The sequence below is a fragment of the Paroedura picta genome, chromosome 3 (assembly GCF_049243985.1).
Source record: "Paroedura picta isolate Pp20150507F chromosome 3, Ppicta_v3.0, whole genome shotgun sequence".
Classification (NCBI taxonomy): Eukaryota; Metazoa; Chordata; class Lepidosauria; order Squamata; family Gekkonidae; genus Paroedura; species Paroedura picta.
The window spans coordinates 105,615,540-105,631,848 of record NC_135371.1 but is presented as its reverse complement, the minus strand read 5'-3'; the positions used below and the strand labels follow the sequence as shown (position 1 = coordinate 105,631,848).

Sequence of the window (16,309 nt, the reverse complement as noted above, 5' to 3'; positions counted from 1 at the left end):
GTAAATGAGGTGGAAGTAGTGGGCTCACTTGGTAGTAGTGACCATGTGCTTTTGGAATTTTCAATTGTGGAAAAGAAAAAACATTACATAGTCGAACATCTAGACTGGACTTCAGGAAAATAGATTTTAACAAACTTAAAGGTATGTTGGGTAGAGTCCTATGGTCAGAAAGACTTAAACAGGAGGGAGTCCAAAAGGGCTGGGAGTTTCTTAAAAGTGAAATACTGAAGGCTCAATCACAAACAATTCCCTTGAGAAGGAAAGATGGAAGGAGCCAAAGGAAGCCAAGTTGGCTCCATAAGCAGTTGTCAAATGATTTGAGGAATAAAAAAGAGTCATTTAGGAAATGGAAGGAAGGCCTTATTACCAAGGATGAGTATAAAAAAATAACCAATGATTGTAGGTAGAGTGTTAAAAAAACTAAAGCTCAATATGAGCTTAGGCTAGCAAGAAGTGCTAAACATAGCAAAAAAGTAAACTTTATTTCTATTTCAAGTAAGAAAAAGAGTAGGGACTCTGTAGAACCACTGTGAGGAAGACAAGAAAGTGAAGTTATAACAGATGATGATGATGGAGGGCTGAGCTGCTTAACTCCTGTTTCTCTAAATAAAACAGTAAGCCCTTCTGGGGCGGGATGAGGAAGGGTCCGGATTGGACCCTTCCTCAGGACAGACAATCAGGCTTTGCGCCTGCCAATTGGTCCCTCTGATTCCCAGCCCCAGCAACTGCGAGCCGCACGCAGCGCGGCTCGCAGTTGCCCCCGGCCTGATGTGGCGAGAGGCGCGAAGCGCCTGACGCGGTGAGAGGCGTGAAGCGCCTCTTGCCGCGTCAGGCCGCTGCCCGAGGGAGCCCATAAGGACAATCTTGGCAAAGATTTTAATGTTGGACCTCTTTTGACAGGATGAAATAGCTGGGGGAGGGAGAAGAGCAACTCTAGCATTGGTCTGAGGGCCATTGTGGGGTAACAGCTAAAGAACTTCAGCCTCTAACCTGGAGAGCTAGGTTTGATTCCCCACATGCAGGCGGCTGGGTGACCTTGGGACAGTCCCAGTTCTCTCAGAGCTCTCTCAGCCACACCTCCCTCACAGGGTGTCTGTTATGGGGAGGGAAAGGGAAGGTGACTGTAAACTGCTTTGAGACACGTGAGGCCTCCTGGGTGACTCTGGGCCATTTCCAGTTCTGTCAGAGCTCTCTCTCTCTCTCAGAGCTGTTTACCCAAAGCAGGGTACAAACACACACTCAGCAAACATTCCAAACCACAACTTCTTCACACCCATCTCTCTACTTCCGTGCCCTCATTTGCCACCATACCACCATAACCCCCCACAAGCCCCTCCCACAACACACACATTCAACCCCATGCCCTTACAGCCAAGTTTTAGCACCCATTGTATTCTTCAATACAACAGGCTTTGCCCCTAGTCTCATATATTTGGTATGTTTCTTAGGGCTCCACCAGATGTGAATTTGACCTATCTGGATTAAAGCCTTTGCTTTAAATTTTTTTCTTGCGTATTCATTCAAAGTATTGTTTACACTATTGTTTACTGTGTATTATACTAGCCACATCTTGCTTCACTCAGCAGATGTTTCCTGCATTTTTATGCTTGTGTCACAAGGGAAAGAAAAGAGGAAGGAAAAGCAGACAGAGTGAAGGGCAGGTGCTTGGCTTAATCAGAAGGAGCATTCAAATGAGAGGAAAAAGAGGAAGTGACAAGGAACTGTAAGTAGTTGCTTAGAAAAAGAAGCTAGATCATTATGCTATTTGATTGGGATATTTAGTGAACTAATGAAATAAACATGTTTACCATCCACTAAATGACAGATGCCTTACTATGAAATGTGCCAATAAAATGCTACCTTACAGCTCAATCCACAAGCCAGCATTTGACCCATTTATTTTAATAGTGTGTGTTGTAAATGAGAGGCAAATGAACAAGATAAGCTGTGACTGTTATGGTGATGGAAGAGTACACTGGTGTCTGTGTGATGAACGTAAAGTAGGATAGGGTATGCAAGTCCCCAGATGGGACCTGGAGATCCTCCAGTTTTACAGCTCATCTCCAGGCGACAAACATCAGTTCCCCTGCAGAAATAGACACTTTGAAGGGTGGATTCTACAACATTATAGTATACTGAAGTCCCCCCTGAACCAAATCCCACCCAGGTCCATTCCCAGGTCCATTCCAAAGACTCTAGGTATTTTCCAAACCAGAGCTGGCTGCCCTACGGTAGAAAAGGTGTTCTCTGCACAGAGAGCACTATTTACAACTGAAAGAGAAATTGTACTAGCTGCTTGAAGTTGTTGACACCTCTTTACTGGACAGCCCATGTTCTGGTGGACTAGGGCCCCAGGACCTGACACGCAGATTGGGTATAGTTCCCCTGAGTCCACATAGGGAGGAATCTGAAAAAGGGAGCTATCCCTTTGGGGCTTGTATTGTGTGTGTGTGTGTGTGTTGGCAATGATGGATAATGAAGGGAATGATGCTAAAGATATTTGCAGGTGTGACGAGGGAGGGATCCATGCAACCAGTAAAGACCCATATATGCCATGGATTGTAGGTACCTAGTTAGTAGCTTTTCCTTTGCTAGATGTTCACAGAGCTTGTCTTTTAGCTACCCTGAATTTGTGCCTTGTAAAACAATTTTGTCTAACACTTCCTTGCCCACCCACCTTGCCAATCAGTAGGCTGAAGTAATACATGCAATACACCTCTGTAGTCTTGGCTCAGGGTGACACTACAAAGGGGGAGCTGATTTTTACCCAGGGTGGAGAAAAGGAAACATAGCCCAAGCTCCTTGACTGGGTTGTGAATTGGCTGGGGAAGTTGGGGGGGGGGGGATGTATCCACACACTGGCAGGGCAGGTGAGTAGCTGTGTCCATCTGGAGCAGCAGAACAAAGTTTGAGTCCTGTGGCACCTTTAAGATCAACCAAATTTTATTCTGAGTATAATCTTTCATGTACACACACACTTCATCAGATACAGTGAAACAAAATTTCTTCAACAGTTACATATAGAGAGGGCAGTAATTTAACACACAGTTCAGTGAAGATGTTTAACAGATTCCAGGACCAAACAGAAATAACAAGCTGCATTTATAGTTACCATTTGTTTGAGTTAAATTCAAGGTGGTGGTGGTGGGGACCATTGTGAAGAAAAAATATGTCAAGATTGGAGGTTAACAAGCCAATTTATTCTTAATTGTGGAATGCTGAGAACGATCAACTGACCTTTATATTATAAATTTATTTATTGCATATTAGTCCAGGAAATTCTGTTTCACTGTATCCGAAGAAGTATGCATGCTCATGAAAGTGTATACCTTGAATAAAACTTCATTAGTCTTAAAGGACTCCTGCTTTTTTCCGCTGACAGGGCAGAAAAACAGTCCTGCCACAGGGTGGCACCATCCTGCCACAACATGTATAAGTTTTAAAGGGAATTTTAGCTCAAATCCAGACAGTTCATATGAATAAATTATTGGTTAAAACATCAACAGATAAATAGAAAGTGATATAGCAATCTATTTATTCTATACCTCTCTACAAGTTTAACTCAGAAACAGGTGTCAGATCTCTTTTTCGGTATGTTCTTGATAAGGGCTGCATCAACACAGGGATGATCCCACATTGTTGACTCCTTGCCCCTGTGACTACAGACACATTTGCAGTGGCAACATAATGCCAACTCTAAAAAATTGTCAAAATAGGGAAAGTATGTAAATAAAGCAGCATACATAAAATACAATAACATGTCACCTCAGCATTCTTTGGAGAAAGGCTGGCTTCTATAAGGATACTCATTGGACACTGGAAGTTCTCATATGGACCAGGGTATGCTTTAGAAACATAAGAGGCCTCAAAGAATTTTATTTGGCCTTCTGGTCCATCAAATCAATTAAGGTCCTTGGTGTCCTACATAGTTAACATATTATATCACTGTATATAAAGAAGTCAATTGTATATTTAACATAGCTGTTCTTGTATTTTATGTATGCTGCTTTATTTATCCCTGACCACTGATAAAGGCAGGGATGTCGAAACATGTCTGGCCAATGGCGGCATTAGCATGAATGTATATTTGGATTTTAATGAAGCCATATTTCAGGTCTTGGGCTTTTAATAAATATTAATATTTTATTTTACAGCATGTTTTATCCTACAGAGGCTTGAACATACTTTCCCTATTTTGACCCTTTTGGGGGGTGGGTTACTGACCTGAGTCAGGATATTTTCTCTTTTTTGTTGTGGCAACATAATGATCATTTCCACATGGAAGAATAAAACATGAGTGGCTTCCTGCCTGCAAATGCAGGATGGTAAATTTTTTGTTTGCAGCTCTCATCACAGGCAGACTCCTTCCGTGTTTCCCCGTAACGAGGCTGCAAGGGAAAACAAGCTGAACTTCTCACTCCACTCCTTGGATTACCAGTCACAGCAAGCCACCAATCACAACACAGCAGTTATCTCGTGGACTGAAACATTCTCTCCCCCCCCAGCTCCCCAATTCTTTTTAAAGGCACTTCTGTATTGCTATGTGGTAATGCCATAACAGAGATGCATTTTAAATAAAAATCAACACTGCTGTGTTGCTATGGAGAAATACTGGAATGACACAGGATTCCTATTCTTTGGGACTTTATTTCTGTATGGGTGGATTTCTGAGACACTGAACATGATCCCTGGAGCCCAAAAAGATATTTTGTGCTATGGTTGGCCTAAAAACAAGGCACTCAGACTCCTGTATGTCCAATCACACCCCCCCCCCTCTTTCCCCAGCTCATTTCCCACTTCCAGAAAACAGAAACGGGGCTGTTTTTGCGTGTCTGATCAGAAAAAGACCATGGACACTTTAAAGATCATTTTATTTTACCTTTGACAATATAGGTTTGCGGTCACACTGCAACGCAGACCGTGCCATTAAAAAACAAAAATTACTCTGAGCAGGAAATGGAGAGGGGAGGGTGGGTGTGAGGGCAGGGCAAAGTTGCCAATACTATTGTGCATTTCCCCTTCCATACGGTCTTATCCCTGGATGCTCACCAATGAGACGTGCAATTTAGGGATGTAAATCCCAAAATCATGAGTTAAAAATGGCCTAAATTCGACTCAGCTACCAGATAGTCTCAGGATGCAGGCAACATCATGTGCAGGGGGCTGTAAAACCCGCCAACATTTGAAGGCTGTCCAGGAACAGATTCCTTGTGCAGAAATGGTCAATGTCTACGGTGAGAGGCTCTCCAGTTTTTATTTCCCATTTCCTCATGCCTGCTACCTCCCCTTGCCCCACTTCAGGAAAACATTTTTGCAGGTTTTTAAAAAATTGGGTAACAGGTTCATAGCTAAGTTTGAGTCCAGCGACACCTTTTAAGATCAACAAAGTTTCATTCAAGGCATAAGCTTTTGGATACGAATAAAATTTTGAAAGCTTTAATAAAATATTGTTGGCCAAGGTAACACTGGGCCCAAACTTTGTTATGCAGTTTCAGACTTACATGGCTACCCACATTTTTTTTTAAGTCAGCTCAAAGCCAACTGATGGGGAGGCAGGTTGATGGAACTGAGTAAAAATGGGAGGCAAAATGATACTACACTGTACTGGTATTTGCACCCTTTTATCCACATGCAGGCTAACCCACTCTGACTCTGATATTTCTAGAAATACTGGAGAAAAGTCAGGGAAACCACAAATGGTAACAATGGGAGAATAGGGAGATAATGTTGTATGGATGCACCAAAAACTATTCCTAAATGTTGAGAAAATTGTGTGGAAGCAGCGAAGGAAGGATTTCAAATATTGTGCTGGAAAGAAAGAAAGAAAGAAAGAAAGAAAGAAAGAAAGAAAGAAAGAAAGAAAGAAAGAAAGAAAGAAAGAAAGAAAGAAAGAAAGAAAGAAAGAAAGAAAGAAAGAAAGAAAGAAAGAAAGAAAGCAAGCTATAAATATAGGCTGAAGGAAAGAAAGCTAGAAAGAGAGATAGGTAGAAGAAGAGAAAGATAGACATAAAGAGAAGGAGAGAAAGATAGAGAAAAGGAGAGCGAAACAGAAGGAGACAGGGAGATCAAGAAACAGAGAGATGAAAGAAGAGGATAGAGGCGGCAGAGGGATGTGTTCGCCCCTACTCCCTGCCCCCCCAAGAGTACTGTCGCCTCCACGCGCCCCCTCCAGTGCCGCGCCAAGGGCCCCATGGAGCCGTTGGCAGGGCTGGAGGCAGTGAGAAGAGGTGGTTCCTCCCTCCATCCCCCTCGAGGAATGGTGGCTCTGGCCACTGCCTCCAGCGCCTTGCTATGCCACTGGGGTTTGACTGCTGGGGGAAGGGAGGCTGGGAAGGGATGCGGCAAGCCCCACTGGAGGCAGGAGACAGTCCCTGCACACCGTTTCCATTGTGACTGCTGCAGAGCGGCCGCTGCCCCCACTTTGGCAGCGCAGGTCTCTGCAGATGGCAAGGGCCACCGCAGATGGCAGGGAGTCCTGGGAGGTAGCCACTGGGTGAGCCGGTGGCACCGTCACTATCGGGCTGCTGCCTTGGCAGTGCAGGCCACTGTGGAGGGGAGCAGACCTGACTAAAGATATAAATTTAAATTCCCCCAACTGGAGTAACCGCTTTGAGGCTCTGGAGTAACGATAGGGTCACTAGTAACCCTGGTTGAGAATGATTGATATAAGGGGACTTTCATACTTAGTTTGTAGTCTGCATGCATGCTCAATGAACAATGTGCATGCTCAGTTACTAATAGAGCATGCATCTTGCCCTTTTTGTGTTCTTGCGGTCCACAAGCTGCATAAATACAAAGATCCCTAACAATCACAGTGTGTAGGTCTCCTAACTGGGCAGGATTGTGCAGGCCCTGGAACTGCAGGGTCCACTGCTACTAGGATAAACTGCTTATTCTCTTGGCACTTAACAGGATATAGCTCACTTTTCCCCTCCCCTAAGAATTAATGACTGACATAAACCAGTTTATTCTTCTTCAATCAGCTGTTCCTAAATTTGTCAGGCTTCTGAAAGGCAGGAGGACTAAGGATAAAATATATCCAGGAGCCTGGGAAGCCATGGAGGGAAACAGGTAAAGTGTCACTAGCAGCTCACCTGTTCTAATCAAGTATCTTCTGAATGTGGAGAATATAGCACAGCAAACCTTGGGGGGCTGTAGTGTCCATAAGCATCCTGGAAGGAAGTATTTGTATTTCAGACGGAGGAGTTTGCTCCCAGTGGAGTTTGCTTGTTTTAGTACTGCACCATAAAGGTTGTTTAAATCTGGAATCTAAGGCCATTTTCATGCATGACACGCTAAAGCACTCTGAGTTTTTAACTGTCGGTTGTTAATGCAGGATAGACTAATCAAGTTTTACATTGCCACCATTAAGCAAAAAGTAAATTTTAAGTCACAAGCGGCAATATACATTTCAGTTTAACTAACCTTAAAACCAAAGGTCTAGCAATGAATTCATCTTGCTGTGAACACAAAGCAAGTAGGCAGTTTAGGTTCTAACACTACAACTTTCATTGGCGTGTGCCCCATTAAATATTCAATAGTAATTTTATAAAACTCATATCCTGCCTTTTCTATCTACTGATGCCGCATAAAGTTGCCAATTACTAAATTAGGCACTAGACCACTAAGGTCAGTGTTGATCCAAGTGTGTAGCCGTGTTGGCCTGAAGTAGCACAACAAAATCAGAGTCCAATAGCACCTTTAAGACCAAGAATTCAGGGTGTGAGCTTTTGAGTGCACGCATTCTTACTCAGACAGTGTTGTCTACACAGAGAGGCAGCTCTCCAAGCTGACTTCTTTCACTTCCGGATGTCACACCTGGGGATCGCCTGCAAATATTGTTCATCTCCAAAGAGGTCAGTTCCCTTTGAGAAAATGGCTGCTTTGAAAAGTAGACTCCATAGCATTATATGCCACTGAGGTTTCTCCCCGCCCCAAATACTAGCTACTCCCAGCTCCACCTCTGAAGTCTCCAGGTATTTCCCAACCTATAGCTGGCAACCCTACTTGATCCTTAACTGGAGATGCCAGGGATTGGAATCTAAAACCTTCTGTATGTCCATCAAAGGCTCTTCCATTGACCCACAACCCCTTCCCCTGCATTACTATCAGACTGCAATCACCCCTCAGCTTCCCGCACTTTACAACTTGCGCATGATTTCAGCCTCAGGAGCAGCTTGAGCAACTGCGCCAAGTTGCTCAAACCGCTCTTGGGAGGATGGGGGCGGAAACCATTTTGGATTACTTCAAGAACTTCGAACCCATGCCAGAAATTATCTACAGTAAGACTTTGGGGGGGGGGGGAGGGGAATGGGACTTTCTTCCAAGTCCGCTCGCCTGGGCTTTATTAGTTTCTTAAAATTGGCAAACTTCGAAATGAAAAACTGCAACTTTCTTATTTTTGTCCCCGTCACGCTGCTTCGTTGGGGGTTTTGGCTTCGCGCATGTCTGTCTCTCTCCTCGGTCCCCGTGCAAACGTTGCGTTGCGTTTGCACAACGAAGAACAAACCACGCAAGAGTTCTCCGTGCCGAAGGGCGGGACTAGCGCTCGAAGTGTTCCCAGAACAAACGCCTCAGCAAAAAAAAAAAGAGAGAAGAAAAAGGTCGCGGCTTCTTTTTGCGCACGCGCGTGTTTTGAACCGGCCTCGCCCAGCCAGGGCGTAAAGATCACGCGCACTTCCTGCTTGTCCTCTTTTCCTCCCTCCGGGAAAGCACATGCGCAGTGAGGCGCTCTCCTTCTCCCAGCGCCTCTGGTTTCCCAGAATCCTGTGCGCGGTGAAGAAGCGTCGGTCGCGGGCTGGAGGCATTTTGTGTCCTCGATATCAGCAGCGAAAGAGAGCGAGAGATAGACAAGATGGCGGCGGCGGCCGAGTGAAGCGCTAGCTCGCGGTGGCGGCTAGACCCGCTCGGACTGCTCGTTCCCGGCCCGGCGCAGAGGGCTAAACCTCCCCCCAGACTTCAAGAGGCGCGCTGGCAGCCGGGAAGGCGCCTAGGACGTCCGCTGTAGAGAAGGGCCTGGGGCGAGCGGAGCTGCGGGGGACGGAGTCCTTCCCCTTCTGTCCTTCCTCCCTCCCTCCCTTCCCTCCTTCCTCCCCTCTCCCCCCCTCTGATTCCTGATCGTGGCAAAGCAGGAGCTCCCCGAGGGGGGAAACTCGGTCGGAGTGTGAATACCCCCCTCCCCCCGCTCCCTTCCATCCCTCGCTAGCCATGGCGAGCAGCAGTGGCTCCAAGGCCGAGTTCATCGTCGGGGGCAAATACAAGCTAGTGCGGAAGATCGGCTCGGGCTCCTTCGGGGACATATACCTGGCCATCAATATCACCAACGGGGAGGTAAGGGCTGGCCGGCGCCCGGGCCCTTCTCCTTCCGCTTGACCAGCCTCGCGGCTTCAGGGCGGAGATCTGGACAGAAACCGAGGGGGTCTCCTTGGGCTCCCACGTCTCTGCTTCTGAAAACAGCTCCTCTTTCAAAGGCACCGCTATTGCGGCCTCGGCCACAGACTCGCCCCAATTTCGTCGGAGTTTGGGAAACGATCACTGTGCCCGCGTTTTGCCACTTATTCTCTCTTCCTGTCTAGTTTAGGTATCTTGGTTTTAGGACTCCAAGGTGGTTGTGGTTGTTGGTTGTGGTGTGTATAGTAAGAAATTCACGGAAGATAGATAATCACCAGTACTTCTCCGAGGTGGACTCCTGCTACTAAAAGCTCAGGATATTTTTTTCCCTTGCTCGTGACTTTGCAGTGATGAGACTGCAGGACTTGATTAAGTCTTTGGAAAATATGAATGCTTTGTAATTTTAAAAATCTTGTGTCTTGCGAAGTTAGAAAACATTGTAGCTGAACAAAGTTGTAAGTTCTAAATAAGACTTCTGGTTACTGAGGGTCAGGAGAGAAAAGTCTATAGTCCTCATGGTTTTTTTGGGGGGGATCCCTTATCGGGCTCTTTTTCTCTCTTAATGTTTTAAAGGAGAAGGAAAGCTTCTAAGCATTCTTTGACAGAATATGTTCACATTAATAGACTTTTTTCTCCCCAGTGGATATTTATGTGGAGGTTACCACTGTGTGGCAAGTTGACAGTCTGCCATTTCAGAGGATTTTCTCTTGTAGAAGTTTTGCCTGTAATATTTCCTGGAGCAGAGATGGGGTCCTCTTAGTCAAGCAGATCTCTCACCCGTGTCTCCTCTGCACTGCAGGAAGTGGCTGTGAAGTTGGAGTCACAGAAGGCCAGGCATCCCCAGCTGCTATATGAAAGCAAACTGTACAAGATTCTGCAAGGGGGAGTTGGCATCCCTCACATACGGTAAGAATTATAGCTCATAGGAAGCAGAATCCTTCTCTCGCTTTCCAGAGGGTTGATGTGTGTGTGTGGGTGCGTGCAGTACAGGAAGTATGGTGTATGTTACCTTGGAAGTCTTAAGAGTTATAATAAGCCGCTTCTAAAAAACGAGCATGAAAGATCCTTCTCCAGCTGATTGTTCCCCCTACCCACCACAACTCGACTCTTAATTCTTGTTTATATTGCAGTCATTGAATCTGAGTTGCTGGCTACTAAGAAGCGAGGACTGAGATGTGCCAATGGAAATGGCTGCTCTCTTTTGTGTTTTTGTTCCAACATGTCTGTCTCCTCTCCTTAGAAAATGGCGGATGTTAGTACTTAAACCTTGATCATAATCCGGTGGAAAGTGTAATATATTTATCTGCTATTTCACTATCCATTTCCAGAATAAATATTACATTAGAAAGATTTGGGCTTCTGAGAACTGGGGAGAGGGCTTGGATGAAGCCTCTTTCTGTAACTAACAATACATGCGTCACTGGATACTTGGTAATAGTACACTGCCATGTAACAGTTTATTTGCTGTTTGCTTATTGGGAACAATGATTTTCTAGAATTCTTAGTATGGGGGTATAATTGAGAAATGGGTGATCTGTTTTTTGTGTGGGGTTAATGAGTGGGCTGGAGGTTGAGACTTAGAATTAACCTGTGTTCTTAGGATGAATATAATAGGCAGTTTGCTTAAACTTTGTGCGTTGTCTTGCTTCAGGGATTCTCTCAAGAATATCTTACTACTGCTCAATTTTACATGCAGTGCTACAAAGTATTTTGACCAAATCTTCATGGGTTTGGTTTCTGCTTTTTACTAATGCTAAATAATAGTTGGAGATATATGGATAGGAGCTTTGATGGGCTTTGATAGCAAGCCATTCTAAACTTCTCCATATATTTAGGAGTGTAGCATCTTGTAGTATTTTCCAAGACCAAGGATAACAAACTTATTTAAGATACTTCATTTGGTTATTCTGTTTAAATTCTATGCTAAACAGTTAAGCAGCGTTCATGCCTTAGTAGTGAGTAACATCTGCTGTTCAAATGTCATAAAACATGTATACTTCAAGGTTGCATGGTGTCTAAAATACCTTACAAAATCAATATAAGGCTATATGAAGCATCATGCTTTGCTGCCCTCCCTCTCCCAGTTTTAATTACATTGTGCAGCTGTAGGGATAAAATGGCATTAATTACAAAACAAATTTTCTGTTGTTGGGTTTTCATCCATTTTCAGATTAATAATATCAGACATGCTGTTCAGACCTGTGCTCTGTCTGATGCAGAGTGGAAGGCATCTTTGTTTCTAAAGATCTTTTAAAGACTCCTGTTTTCAAACAAGTTTGTTATTTGGCAAAGTGGTGATCTGTATATGGCATTTATATTATTCAATATAATCAATGTGCCTTTTGTGAGACTGCTCTTGAATGTGGACATTTATTTATTTATGGTTGGATTTATACCCCGCTACTTCTCCAATGACTTGTGGTGGCACACAACTAAAACATTGAAAAGCTAATAAAATCTCAATGTGAAAACCCCAACAACCCTAAAAGTATTATTATCATTATCATTATAATTATATTTATACCCCGCCTCCCCCCGAAGGCTCGAGGCGGCTTACATAACCCCGTCCCCTAAAACCATAAAATAACAATAAGATCCGATAATTTACAATAATGGCAACAACGATGGCTTAATCTGCTCATTTGGTCTCCGCATCCTCCTACAGGAGGGGGGTGACACTCTCTACCACCAGTTTGTGAGGGGGGGGGCTGATCTTCTTTCCGCCCGGCCTCACTTATAAGCCTGGCGGAAGAGCTCCGTCTTACAGGCCCTGCGGAATGCTGGTAATTCTTGCAGGGCCCTCAGCTCTTCCGGGAGCTCATTCCACCAGGTTGGGGCCGGGACCGAAAAGGCCCTGGCCCTGGTCAAGGCCAGGCGGGCTTCCTTGGGGCCGGGAATGACCAATAGGTTAGCCCCCGCAGAGCGTAAAGCCCTGCGGGGGATATAGGAATGTCATAAAAGCCCTGCAGTCTAACTTCCAAGCAGACCAACCATGGTGGGAAACAATTATGTACATGCCCTAGCTTGAGGGGGGGGGGCACTTTGATCTTACTCTGGCCTCAACCCAGGACCTGGTGGAAGAGCTGTTTTACAGGCCCTGCAGAACTGTGACAGTTCCATCAGTCATCAGTTCTGTTGAGAGCTCATTCCAACAGGTTGGGCCAGGACCAAAAAAGCCTGGCCCTCGTTTAGGCCAGGCGGACATCCCTGGGGCCAGGAACCACCAACAGATTAGTACCAGCAGAGCGAAAGGCCCTGTGGGTGGCACCCAGTTCCAAGCTGTGGATGGCCTTAAAGGTCAAAACCTTGAACCTGATCTGGGCCAAGATTGCAATCAATGCACAGGCTGGATATGGGTTCTCCATGGTGACCTGGTGAAGACTTTAGCAGCTGTATTTTATTTATTTATTTATTTTTGAATTCATATACTGCTGCTCTCAATTGTCGGCAGTTTACAATAAAATACAATACAACTCCTAAAAAATCCCTTAACACACTAAAACAGATTATGAAAGATGGTGGTACAATAGAGTTCTCACTCCCACCTCCTGTCTAACTTGCGCCCAAAAGTTCAGAAATCTGGTAACCAATGAAGATGATGCAATACTGGCTGAATATGGACCCTCCAAGGTGACCTAGTGAGGACTCTCACATCCGCATTCTATACCAGCTGTAATTTCTGGGTCAAAGCCAAGATTAGGCCCACATAGAGAGAGTTACAGAAGTCCAACCTGTAAGTGACAGTTGCATGGATCACTGTGGCCAGGTGTTCAGAAGACAGATAGGGTGCTATTAGCCATGCTTGGCATAGGTGGAAAAAACGCCTTCTGGGCTACCCTTGTGACCTGAGCCTCTTTAGAAAGGGAGGCATCAAAGATCACTCCCCAATTTCTGGCAGTCTGTGCAGGTGTTAATCACATCCCGTCCAGGCATGGGAGGTGCACTTTCTGATCCTGCCCTCGTCTTCCCAGCCACAGGACCTCTGTCTTGGAGGGGTTCCAGATGGCTCTGCCTGATCCACCCTGCCACTGCTTCCAAACAACCAGCAGATGTATTCAGGGGGGAGTCCAGATGGCTGTCCTTTAGGAGATAGAACTGGGTGCCATCCACATATTGGTGACAACCCAGCCCGTAACTCCGGACCAGCTGAGCTAGAGGGTGCATATAGATATTAAACAATATGGGGGAGTGGATCCCCCTTATGTTGTGGCACCCCACAAGGGAGCCCAAAAGCATCCAACAACTCATCCCCCAAAGCAATCCTCTGTGTCTGGTTCCGGATAAAGGACGCCAGCCATTGCAGCACAGTCCCCCTGATTCCTATTCCAGCGAGGCGGTGGCCAATAGCTCATGGTTGACCACGTCAGATGCGGCCAACAGAGCTAAAAGCACAAGGATGGCCAACCCACCTCAATCCTGGGCCTTCATAGATAAGGAGGCATCCAGAGTCACCCCCAAATTCCTCGCTGAGGCTGAGATGTTAGGCTGAACCTCTGATAAGATGTGTAGTGCGCTTCCTGTCCTTCCACCTTCTTGCCCAGCCACAGGACCTTCGTTTGGAGAGGTTGAGCCACAGCTTCCAAATATCTGGCAAATATATTGGGGCGGGGGAGTTCAGGCGGCTGTCCATGAAGAGATAGAGCTGGGTGTCATCTGCATATTGGTGACAACTCAGCCCATAGCTCTGGACCAGCTGTGCCATATGTTTAACATAAAGATGTTAAACAGCATGGTGGAGAGGACCGCACCCTGTGGGACACACAAAGGAGTCGATTTTCTTGTTTGAATATTGTGTACATCACACTTTCCAGTTTATAAGTGTGCACACACACACACATCCAAAATAATGGGTGGAGCTAAAAAGTGTTTTCAGAAATTCTTTTTAATCTGGCCAGTTAAATATTGTGCATAACACACAGTTGGTGCCAGTGAAATTAATTTGATTGGATTTGGGAGTAGTGGTGAAATATGCTTGGATGTGAGGGCGATTTTTCATTTAGTGGAGGGTTATAGGTTTGGTTGTGCTGCTCTGCCTCAAAAGTAATTAATTGCCTTTTTTATTGCACACAACCATGAACATTTATGTTGTGAATGCTGATGATTAACATGGAAATTCTAAAAAGAAGAACATTAAAGCCAGCATAATGTAGTGGGTAGAGTGTTAAACTAGAATCTGTGGGTCTCAGGTTCAGATCTCTATTCTACCATGGAAGCTTTATGAATGATTTGGGCCCAATCATAAGGTGGTTGTTGTGGTAAATTGGTGGGTAGGAGAATGATAAAAGCCACTTTGAAATCTCCATTGGGGATAAAACGCCTGCTATACTTTTCTACACTTTTAGAGTGTACCAAACTTAGTTAAAAGTGCTAAGTAGTATTTGGCATAATATCTTAATTGACAAGCCACAGCTTGCATTTGGTTGATAAGTCAGAATCCAAACCCATGTTTGGAGTGGTTTACAAACTAATATTTGTACTATCTATGATTTAAAATGTCTGAATTGACAAATTATAAATACAGTTATTACCAGTGACAAAGTGGAGTGATTCAAAGCTAGGTGTTGAGAAGATGGCAAGACTGCTTTTCTTCTTATGTTGAAAAACTCAATGGCTTGAATTTTAGAGTTATTTTCATTTATTATGCTGCCTTTCTGGGAACACACCAGAGACAGCGTACAAAATAAAATATTAATTAAATTCCAGTATTTAAAAAAAACTCATCCCAGCAGAAAAATAGATCACAGGCAGCTTAAAATAATAGTAATATTAGAAAATAAATCATTTGGTTAAAATCCTGGCTGAACAGAAACATTTTAGCCTGTTGCCTATATAAGACAATAACATAGGAGCCAGGCAAGGCTAAAGGGAAGGGCATTCCACAAGTGGTTGCCACTACTGAAAAAGCTCTGTTTCTGGTTGCTACCTGCCTCACCTCTGAAGTTGGAGGCACAGATAAAAGGGCTTGTGAGACAGATCTTAACTGGTGGGCTGGACAATATGAGAGAAAGTAATCTTTCAAGTACGGTGGCTCCAAGCCATTTAGGGCTTTAAAGGTCAGAAAGAATCAGCTTCTTGAATTTTGGCTAGAAATAAATGGGCAGCAGCTGTAGATCTTCATGCACATGATATGATCCCTGCATCTCCTCCCTATCAAGAGCCGGCATTTTGGAAAGGTTGACATTTCTGTGTAAAGCTCAGTGCAGTAATCTAATGTGGATGAAATGTTGCTGTGAGATCTTAAAAATTGTTGCTATTGAAACATCTTCAGTATAACTGAGAACGATGCATAAAATGTACTACAGAACTTTGGTGATTTTTTAGTAATGCCCACAGATAGCAATACATTAAATTCAGAATGCTTACCTGTGGCTAAATTATGGTTTGTGGTACTCTTGAAGATAATTTACTGATTATGGTATGGCTGGAAACTTGATGTTTTTTTTGTTGCTGCTCATTATTCATTATCAGTTCTTGCTTAGAGAAACTGAACTGCTGAATTCTGTCCAGTCTTTAAGCTGTAGGATGGAACAACTTTTAAAAAATATATATACATTGCTTTTCAAACAGTGGGGTGGGTAGAAAATGGGGGGAGAAAGTTTCAAGAGAATCAGTATAAATCAGGAGTCTAGTCACACCCTGAAAGAATAACTTTTGTTCCTGTTTCTTAGCTGTTAGTCAGAACTTCATCAAATGCATGGGTGAAATGATTCATGAAAGTTTATGCTGGGCTAAATTTTGTTACACTGGAAGGTCCCACAAAGCTTTATACTGTTAAGCTACTGTCTTGTTTTATATTCTGCTGAAACTAATATTATACAAGCTTTGGATCTTGCCTATCTGTCCTCATAAGCCAGTGTTTTCCAACCTTTTGACCAACCCCTCCCAGCCATCCTCCCCACACAAACCCTGGATCACTTTC

The 16,309-nt window shown here is 44.4% G+C and overlaps 1 protein-coding gene across 5 annotated transcripts in view; it reads left to right on the top strand.

Moving 5' to 3' along the window:
* The first annotated feature begins 8,702 nt into the window (after window positions 1–8,702).
* Window positions 8,703–16,309, top strand: part of CSNK1A1 (casein kinase 1 alpha 1) — a 78,681-nt gene continuing 71,074 nt past the window's right edge. For 2 of the 5 annotated variants that reach the window (XM_077327091.1, XM_077327090.1), the window contains exons 1-2: window positions 8,704–9,330; window positions 10,190–10,296. In XM_077327091.1, coding sequence (XP_077183206.1) covers window positions 9,208–9,330; window positions 10,190–10,296 — 230 coding nt within the window. In that variant the 5' untranslated portion in view covers window positions 8,704–9,207. Of the gene's footprint in view, window positions 9,331–10,189; window positions 10,297–16,309 lie in introns of all 5 variants that reach the window. The other 3 variants (XM_077327088.1, XM_077327089.1, XM_077327092.1) reach the window with 3 other exon arrangements.